The sequence below is a fragment of the Galeopterus variegatus genome, unplaced genomic scaffold (assembly GCF_000696425.1).
Source record: "Galeopterus variegatus unplaced genomic scaffold, G_variegatus-3.0.2 Scaffold11266, whole genome shotgun sequence".
NCBI lineage: Eukaryota > Metazoa > Chordata > Mammalia > Dermoptera > Cynocephalidae > Galeopterus > Galeopterus variegatus.
In genome coordinates this window covers 10486-20984 of record NW_007737377.1, presented here as the reverse complement: position 1 = coordinate 20984, position 10499 = coordinate 10486, and the positions used below count along the sequence as shown (strand labels likewise).

The 10499-nt window shown below is 37.0% G+C and overlaps 1 protein-coding gene across 1 annotated transcript in view; it reads left to right on the top strand.

The window, feature by feature from the left end:
* The first annotated feature begins 268 nt into the window (after positions 1 to 268).
* LOC103610521 (zinc finger protein 345-like) overlaps positions 269 to 10499 on the top strand; it is a 16629-nt gene continuing 6398 nt past the window's right edge. Inside the window, exon 1 of the mRNA XM_008594674.1 lies at positions 269 to 449. Within this exon, the coding sequence (XP_008592896.1) occupies positions 393 to 449 (57 nt within the window). The 5' untranslated portion in view covers positions 269 to 392. The remainder of the gene's footprint in view (positions 450 to 10499) is intronic.

Genomic DNA, 10499 nt, shown 5'->3' with positions numbered 1-10499 from the left:
TTGGACTCGTGTGAACTTAATATATTAATAGGGCAACATTCAATCTAGCCAAACTATTTCTGCAACACTAATTTTCGTGATGTCACAATGTGTTTTTCTTTGGTTTAAGGTATTCAGTTATATATTTAGGTAATATTGTTTTGTGCTAAGTCAGTAGGCTATGTATGTTTTCATTGACACCAAAATAGTGTGTGTAATGTGTAGCTATTAATGTACTTGTAGCCACATCTTTAATAGGGTTTTTGTTGCCCCTTGTTGAGGCATGAAGGACTGTTCTCTCACAGGAAGGCTTTTTGTTTGTTTGTCTTTTTGAGCTAATAGGGGAAGGAGAATGTAGAGCCAAGCCACAACCATACTCTCCTTAATCCACTCCATTCTCTTTTCTCCCAGCTATGCTGCCAGAGTGCACTAAGGGTTTAGAAGAGCAGCAAAAGATGAATAAATCTCTGGTGAGTTTTTTGGTTATTTCTCACTCTTTTTTTATTGTATTATGTGAGCTTTATGGCATGCACAAATGAAAATTGAAAAGTACAAATGAGTAAAACTTGACTTGAAAGAAATGTGCATTCAGAAGATAAAGTTAGCATGTAGATATAGCAGTTTGTAAGAGCTCAGAGTCATCTAAGTTGAATAAGAATTTTCTCTGGTCTTTGTGATGTCATAGAAAACAGGCAGACATCTTGTTTACGTGACTGGAATGGAACCTGAGAAGAGAATTGCCAAATTCTCTTGGGATGTGGAGACTTGGTGGCAGCAAATTCTGCAACACCATCAATATTAGAAAGTTTTTCACTGCTGACCTGGAAATCAACATTTCTCACTTTCTGCAGTGGAAATAGTTACCTAGTTCTAAGGCATAAGTTGCTTAGGAAGCTTTCTATAATGTTTCTAAAATAAATCTAGTTCCAGATGGCTTTGGAAGACTGTACTAGATTCATAGGTAAAACCTAGAGTTATAACATAAATTATAGCCAAATCCAATGAGTATTCTCTAGTCTTTTTCTAACTTGAGACTTCTGCTACATTTTGAATTACTGTTCATGATATTCTCCTGGAAATTCCTCTGTGTTTGTTTATTAGTTTCTCTCATGACTTCACTGATGGTTTTTGCTCTGTTCTCCTGAATTATTCTGCTTTCTGTTTTACAACGTAGCTTATCAAAGTGCTTCATCCTGGGCCCTGTTCTTCTCATGTGAAATTCTTTTTCACTGATTCAGTCCTCTGTATTTTTCATTCCCCTTTCTCTCCAGGTTGTACTTCTTCCCTAGTCTATTGATGTTAGGTTGAACTCTGTTGAATGCTTGTTTGTAGCTATTCAAAATGCACCTCAAGGGGCTGGATTGTTAGCTCAGTTGTTTAGATCATGGTGTTTTAACATCTAGGTCGAGGGTTCAGATCTCTGCACGAGCCAGCTGCCAGGAAAAACAAAACAAAACATCACCTCAAGGTCAACAAACTTAAAATTAAAACCACTTCCCCTTCTTCTGTTATATGTATTGCCACTACTGCCCCACCACTGACACAAGCCACCAAAATGAGATTTCTCTTGGACTCTTCCCTTTCTTGGGTCTAATTTGGTCTTGTGTTAACTTCCTACTACTTTTGCTTGTTTGGTCTTTTTATTTTATTCTAAGTTCTATATACACTGCCAGTATAGGGGGAGGTGTTTGTACTCATAAAGACAGTAACTTTGTTCCACTGGAAATATCATTCTTGTAAAAACCTGAAGGTAATGTTTGCTGGACTATGAGGTTCAATCCCTGGTGACCTATGCTTCTAGCCAGCATCTGTGGTGACATCCTTAGGAGTCCATGTGGAGAAAGCCTTCAGGAGTTACTGGGGCATGTTTGAAGAATGGTCAATAAAAAGACATGAAATAATAAAAACAGAAAGTACAAATTTTCATGTCAACCTTTTGCTTCTATAAATTTACATTAGTGATTCTATTTGTAGTTTTTATAATATACAGTTATCTGTTTGTTGTTTTATGCTACACAATGTCTCTACTCTGAGCTGGAAAAACTCTAATGGCTGGGAACACTGAGCAGACATCCAGCCTCTCTTTGTGGCCATGTTGGACTTCCTCACAGAGTGGCATTCTCAGGGTAGTCAGGTTTGTCTGGCTTCTGCCAGAGCTAGTGTCTAAGAGTCCCAGGCAGAAGCTACAAGGATTCTTGTTGTCTCCACTTGGATACCAAAGCATCTCTTCCAATGTATTCTTTTAGTCAAGCACATCACTAAGACCAGCCTTGATTTAAGGTAATGGCAATTAGATTCCACCTCTCAGTAAGAGGAATAGCAAGACTTTGCAGCACTGTTTAATAGACCACAGTCTGCTCTCTGACCATAAATTTCTGCCACATGCAAAATATACTTTGCCCCTCTCAAGAGCCCTAGAAATATTCTGCCATTCTGCAGTTGACAAAAAGCCAAACTAAATAAGCTACAGTGTCCTGTCATCTTGTTAACCCACACCCAGCTTACAGTAAACTGATGGGCATGACCACGTGTGCACTTTCCTTCCGACAGGGTTGGTGAGAAGGGACAGCACCCTGAGGGCACTGGTCTGAGTGGTTACTTATTCCCCTCAGGCACCTGCTTTAGTATCTCATTAGGGTCCAGTACTGGTCCTTGGAAAAGATGCTTTGTGCCTCTTCACTCTGTCCTCTGGGCTCTCACNTTGGACTCGTGTGAACTTAATATATTAATAGGGCAACATTCAATCTAGCCAAACTATTTCTGCAACACTAATTTTCGTGATGTCACAATGTGTTTTTCTTTGGTTTAAGGTATTCAGTTATATATTTAGGTAATATTGTTTTGTGTTGTGCTAAGTCAGTAGGCTATGTATGTTTTCATTGACACCAAAATAGTGTGTGTAATGTGTAGCTATTAATGTACTTGTAGCCACATCTTTAATAGGGTTTTTGTTGCCCCTTGTTGAGGCATGAAGGACTGTTCTCTCACAGGAAGGCTTTTTGTTTGTTTGTCTTTTTGAGCTAATAGGGGAAGGAGAATGTAGAGCCAAGCCACAACCATACTCTCCTTAATCCACTCCATTCTCTTTTCTCCCAGCTATGCTGCCAGAGTGCACTAAGCTGCCAGAGTGCGCTATGGGTTTAGAAGAGCAGCAAAAGATGAATAAATCTCTGGTGAGTTTTTTGGTTATTTCTCACTCTTTTTTTATTGTATTATGTGAGCTTTATGGCATGCACAAATGAAAATTGAAAAGTACAAATGAGTAAAACTTGACTTGAAAGAAATGTGCATTCAGAAGATAAAGTTAGCATGTAGATATAGCAGTTTGTAAGACCTCAGAGTCATCTAAGTTGAATAAGAATTTTCTCTGGTCTTTGTGATGTCATAGAAAACAGGCAGACATCTTGTTTACGTGACTGGAATGGAACCTGAGAAGAGAATTGCCAAATTCTCTTGGGATGTGGAGACTTGGTGGCAGCAAATTCTGCAACACCATCAATATTAGAAAGTTTTTCACTGCTGACCTGGAAATCAACATTTCTCACTTTCTGCAGTGGAAATAGTTACCTAGTTCTAAGGCATAAGTTGCTTAGGAAGCTTTCTATAATGTTTCTAAAATAAATCTAGTTCCAGATGGCTTTGGAAGACTGTACTAGATTCATAGGTAAAACCTAGAGTTATAACATAAATTATAGCCAAATCCAATGAGTATTCTCTAGTCTTTTTCTAACTTGAGACTTCTGCTACATTTTGAATTACTGTTCATGATATTCTCCTGGAAATTCCTCTGTGTTTGTTTATTAGTTTCTCTCATGACTTCACTGATGGTTTTTGCTCTGTTCTCCTGAATTATTCTGCTTTCTGTTTTACAACGTAGCTTATCAAAGTGCTTCATCCTGGGCCCTGTTCTTCTCATGTGAAATTCTTTTTCACTGATTCAGTCCTCTGTATTTTTCATTCCCCTTTCATGTTGGTATTGACAAAGACAGTATCTTTGTTCCATTGGAAACATCATTCTTGTAAAAACCTGAAGGTAATGTTTGCTGGGTTATGAGATTCAATCCCCAATGACCTATGCTTCTAGCCTGGACCTGTGGTGACACCCTTAGGAATCTATAGGGAGAAAGACTTCAGGAGTTATTGGGACATGTTTGAACAATGGTCAATAAAAAGACATGAAAATAATAACAACGGAAAGTACAAATTTTCATTTGCTTCTATAAATTTACATCAGTGATTCTATTTATAGGTTTTACTAATATACAGTTATCTGTTTGTAGTTCAATAAGACCCATAATGCCTTTAAGTTTTCTTACAGGATATTCTCCTATCCCAGGTAATTACTTAAAAATGAATGAGAAAAATGGATGTGTGCATTAGTCATCAGAATGTTTTTGAAGCAGAACTGCAGCTAACAGCTAGTTAACACAAAAATTGACAAAGCAGTTAATTGAACAATTGTAGTTTGAGATCTAACATAAGATTTGAAATGCTTTCTTTCTTTGTTTTGAATGTGATATTCAGTGTGAACCTACACTCTTCATGTTTCAAATCAGAGTACTACCTAAGGTCCCTAATAATTTTTTTGGTTTTCCACTTATCTGCTCTGCAACAAAGTATCTCAAAACTTCTTGGCTTAAAATAAGAACATCTTCTTATTACATGTTACAATGTTCTTGGGTCAGTAAAATAGACAGTGTGACGTGGGTTGTCTGCTATGGGATGTCTCTGCTCTGAGCTGGAAAAATTCTACTGGCTCATAAAATTGAGCAGAATTCCAGTGCTCTCTTTGTGGCTATGTTGGACTTCCTCACAGACTGGCATTCTCAGGGTAGTCAGTTTTGTCTGGCTTCTCCTAGAGCAAGTGTCCAAGAGGCCCAGGCAGAAGCTGTAAGAATTCTTGTTATCTCCACTCAGATACCAAGGCATCTCTTCCAATGTATTCTCTTAGTCAAGCACATCAATAAGACCAGCCTTGATTTAAGGCAAAGGCAATTAGATTCCACCTGTCAATAAGAGGAATAGCAAGACTTTGTATCACTATTTAATAGACCACAGTCTGCTCTCTGACCATAAACTTCTACCACATGCAAAGTATACTTTGCCCCTCTCAAGAGCCTTAGAAATATTCTACCATTGTGCGGTTGACAAAAAGCCAAACTAAATAAGTTTGTGTCCTGTCATCTTTTTATTACACACCCAGCTTAGAGTAAACAGATGTCATGACCACGTGTGCACTTTTCTTCCGAGAGGGTTGGTGAGAAGGGACAGCACCCTGAGGGCACCGGTCTGAGTAGTTACTTATTCCCCTCAGGCATCTGCTTTAGTATCTCATTAGGGCCCAGTCCTGGTCCCTGGAAAAGATGCTTTGTGCCTCTTCACTCTGTCCTCTGGGCTCTCACCATTCTCTGTCAATATCTCTTTTCCTTAAATGCCTGGGTTTGCAGTTGGCTGACTTTCTTTACCTATTTTCGGTTATTATATGTTGGGTGATCCAATGACCTTTTTTATTTTTTTCTGCCTCTGGCCTTTTGATATAGGAAATTATCTGGTGTAATCACTTCCATAAAAACATGGTTTTCCATTGTGCTAAAATCCATTACACCAATGCTGCCCCAACACATTCTGAGTCAGGCCCTTTGTTCTCTGACCTTTCCTTCTCTCTAAGGTGGCTATTTCCTTCAAAGTTTTATTGTTTATTAGGCACTATCTATGTGTCAGATCCTAAGGTACTTAGAAAGCTAGAAATTTTTTTGGTCTTTCATCTTCTTTTGCAAACACTGGATTTGAACCTTGCCACAATCCAAAAATGGATTGAAATAGAGTTTTATTTCAAATTCAGCAAGTCCTGGCTCCTTCATATTTTCTCTAAATTCTGTTTGATAACTGAACACCCTTCTTTTATTTTCTCAGTGACAGAGAGAGGAGGCCAGGTAGCACTTTTCCCATTCTGCCCCAAAGTCTCCTTTGGCACACACATGAGATGGTGAGATACCCTTTCTATTTTCCATGTTATGGGAGGTGGTAGTGTGTCCCAAATCGTTCATTGTTCCGTTTATTTCTAGTAATACAATTTCTCCTGAAGATTCTTTTGCTGGTATCAATATTTCCCCTTAATCTTTTCTTAATTTGTTTTGCTATGGTAGATATATTTTCATTATTTTACTTTTAGTCTGTTTCTTTGTATTTCAAGTATAGTTCTCTGGACAATATACTTGGGTCTTGCTTTCCTATCAAATCTCACAGTCTTTGCCTTAAGTACAATATTTAATGCAATTCCATTTTAACTAATTGGTAAGGTTTAAGTGTGACATTTTGATATTTTCTATTTGTATTTGCCTTATCTGCCTTTTGATCCTCTGCTTTTTATTTTCTAACTTTTTATCAATTAATTTTTTAAAAACATTTTATTTTGGTTCATCTATTGACTTTTAAAGTAATTTATTTTTAATTTTGGTAAAAAGCCTATAGCATAAAATTTACTATTTAAATCATTTCTTAACATTTATGTAGTTCTGAGTATATTGACACTTGTGCAGGAGATATCCACAGGTGTTTTTATCTTGGAAAATTTAAACTCTATATCCATTAAGTGACAACTCCCAATTTCCCCCTTCTCCAAGCCTCTGGCAACCACCATTGTACTTTGTGTCTCTAAAGATTTGCTTCATCAGTGGGACCATATAATACTTGTCATTTTGTGAGTGTCTTATTTCACTTTGCATAATGTCCTCAAGGTTCCATATTATAGAATGTGTCAGGATTTCCTTTCTTCTTAAGGTTGGGTATTATTTCTTTGTGTATACCGCAATTTATTTATCCATTCATTCATGTCTGAACATTTGGGTTCCTTTCACCTCTTAAGTCTGAGTAATGCTGCTATGAACACAGTGTGGAAATATCTTTTTGAGATTCTGCTATTAATTATTTCGGATATATACACAAACCCTGGATTTATGAATCCTATGTTAATTCTATTTTTAATTTTTTGAGAAGTCACTGTACTTTTTTTTTTTTTTTTTGCATCACTTTACATGCTAACATAAAGTGTACAAAGTTTCCAATTTTGCCAGTATTTGTTATTTTCTGTTAGGTGTGAAATGATATTTCATTGTAGTTTTGCATTTCTCTAATGATTAATGATGTTAAGCATCTTTTCAGGAGCTTCTTAGGCATTGATATATCATCTTTGTAGAAATGTCTGTTGGAGTCCTTTACTTTTTTTTTTTTTTTCGCCTATGTTAATTCTATTTTTAATTTTTTGAGAAGTCACTGTACTTTTTTTTTTTTTTTTGCATCACTTTACATGCTAACATAAAGTGTACAAAGTTTCCAATTTTGCCAGTATTTGTTATTTTCTGTTAGGTGTGAAATGATATTTCATTGTAGTTTTGCATTTCTCTAATGATTAATGATGTTAAGCATCTTTTCAGGAGCTTCTTAGGCATTGATATATCATCTTTGTAGAAATGTCTGTTGGAGTCCTTTACTTTTTTTTTTTTTTCGTTTTTGTCTTTTTTACTGACCGGTAACGGGATCACAACCCTCAGTGTCGCGCCCGTACCGGGGACCGGCAACGGGATCGCAACCCTCGGTGTTGCGCCCACACCGCATTCAGCCAGTGAGTGGGAACCGGTCTCCACATGGGATCCGAACCCTCAGCGGGAGCGCCGCCGCGCTCCCAAGCGGCACACTCTCTAGTGCGCCACCGGGCCGGCCCTCCTTATTTTTTAAACAGATTATTTGTTTCGTTGTTGTAGGCGTTTTTTAAATGTATTCTTGATGTTAATTTCTTACAAGGTAGATGATTTTCAACTGTTTTCTCTTTGAGTTGCTAATGTCAACAGTATTTTGTTTTAAATTTCACTTGGTCATTGCTGGGGTATAGCAAAGTGGTTGACTTTTGTATATTAATGTTGTATCCTGCAGTCTTGCTGTAATCAGTAATTAATTCCAGGATGATTTCTATTTACTTGCTTGTATATTTTGCACAGATAATCATATCATCTGCAACTAATGACATTTTATTTATTTCTTTCCCAACCTGTAATAAATCTTTTATTTCCTTGTGTTATTGTACTACCCAGTACTTTTAGTGTGCTGTTGGAGGAGGGACGAGAGGGTACATTCTTACTTTGTTCCTGATTATCTGGGAATGCTTTGAGTTTCTCACCATTAAGGATGAAGTTAGCTGTAGTTTCCTGTAGGCAATCTTTATCAAGTTGTGATGTTCCCCTCTATTCTTAGATTAGTGAGAATTTTTAGGAGTGGATGCTGTATTTATTCAAATGCTTTTTTGCATCTGTTGATGTGATCATGTGATTTTTTTTTCTTTTTAGTGTTTTCATGTTATCAATTACATTAATTGATGTTCATATGTTGAACCACCCTTGCCTACCTGGGATAAATACCACTTGGTCATGGTGGATACTTCTCTCTAGACATTGTTGGATAAGGTTTGCTAATATTTTCTTGATCTTATTTGCGTGTATGTTCATGACAGTTAGCAGTTTGTGGTTTTCTATTATAATATCTTTGTCTGGTTTTGGTACTGAGGTAATGCTCTCCTCATATGATGAGTTGGGAAGTACTTCATTTTCTATTCTCTGCAATAGTCTGGAGGGAGTTGGTATATTCTTTTCCTTAAATGTTGGCTTGAGGCCGGCCCATGGCTCACTCGGTGGAGTGCGGTGCTGATAACACCAAGGCCACGGGTTCGGATCCTATATAGGGATGGCCAGTTTGCTCACTGGCTGAGTGTGGTGCTGACAGCACCAAGCCAAGGGTTGAGATCCCCTTAAAAAAAAAAAAGAATGTTGGCTTGGATCTCCTGTGAACACTTCTAGGCCAGGTGCTTTCTGTTTTGAATGTTATTGTTTGTTTATTCAATTTTCAAAACAGATGCAGGCCTGTTTACATTGGGTATTTGTGTGTATGTGCGTTTTGGTAAACTGTGTCTTTTAAACAATTGGTCCATATCATGTAGGTTGTCAAATGTGTTCACGAAGTTGTTCATAGTATTTATCAGTTGTTTAATGTCCACAGGATCTGTAGTGATGTCCTCTCTTTCACTTCTGATATTAGTAGTTTCTGTCTTGTGTTCACTATCTTTAGAGTTAGCTTAGTTATAGGCTTATCAATTTAATGATCTTCTTAAAGAATCTGTGAGGAAAATAAATGTACTTTATTCAGGCCCCATTGCCTCACATCTGGTTGGATGTGGTGCAGCACATCCTTGGTAAACAAGTGTGGGAGTAGAGTTAGTGCACATGTGCACCCATGTATCCTTTTGCTTGTTGCTATTTTTTGTGTGCTCTTTGGTTTGTGAGGCAGCGGCTCTGAACTGCTGGTCAGCAGAGCTTGCATCTAGAAATAAAGCCTATTATTTCTTCACCCATGGCTCCAAGGACCTTTTCCTGTTACCTAAGCTCATAGACCTGTGTGTGAAGGGTTTGTGACCCAGCCTGAACAGTGGGCTAGATGGGTCTGTGAACTCCAGCCCTAGCTGTACAATCAGCTTTTCAGATGTTTATTTTTTCTCCAGATTTTTTTTTCAATATTTTTCTTTTTTCCTGCTTCCTTTCAATTTAACTAGCTCTTTTTCCCCATAGTTTCCAAAGGTGGAAACATAGGTTATTGATTTTAGATGTGTGTTGGGTTTTTTAAATGCATTCAGTGCTATAAAATTTTTTGCAAATACTGTTATTTCTGTATCCTACAAATTTTGGTGTCATTTTCACTTTTTTTTTTTTTTTCCTGGTGGCTGGCCAGTATAGGAATTTAAATCCTTGAACTTGGTGTTACAAGGTTGTGCTCTAACCAAGTCAGCTAACTGGTCAGCCCCATTTTCACTTTGATTTAGTTAAAAATACTTTTAGTTTCTCTTCAGGTTTTTTTTTTAACCCATGTGCTGGGGTGTCTTGTTTAATCCCACCCTATTTGGGGTCTCATAGTTATTGCTGTGTTACCAATTTCTAATTTATTTCTTTTATGGTCTGAGCACATATTGTATCATTTCTATTATTTTAATTTTGCTAAAGTGTGTTATATGGCTCCGACTGTGGTCTTAATGATTTTATTTTTACGTGAGTTTGAAAAGAATGGCTATTTTGTTGTTGTTGGAAGAAATGGTCTGTAGATTTCTGTTATATCCAGATCATGTTATTGAGTTTAACTATGTCTATGGTTTTCTGTCTGCTGTATTGGTCCATTTTTGATGGAGGGTATTGAAATCTCCAGTTTTGATTGTGGATTCTTTTATTTCTCCTTGAAGTTCTATTAGGTTTGGTGTCACATAGTTTGATGATCTGTTGTAAGGCACATGCACATTAAAAATTGTCCTCTTGGAGAACTAACTCCTATATTATGATGTAATGCCACTTTTTCTTCCCCTTTACCTTATGCTTAAAGATAAAGTGTTTCTGCAAATTCCGTACTTGTTCTTTTTTTTACTTTCAATTTCTTAGGTTCATTCACTTTGAAGTCTTCAGATAACATAGAAATTTTGATACTTTTCAAAT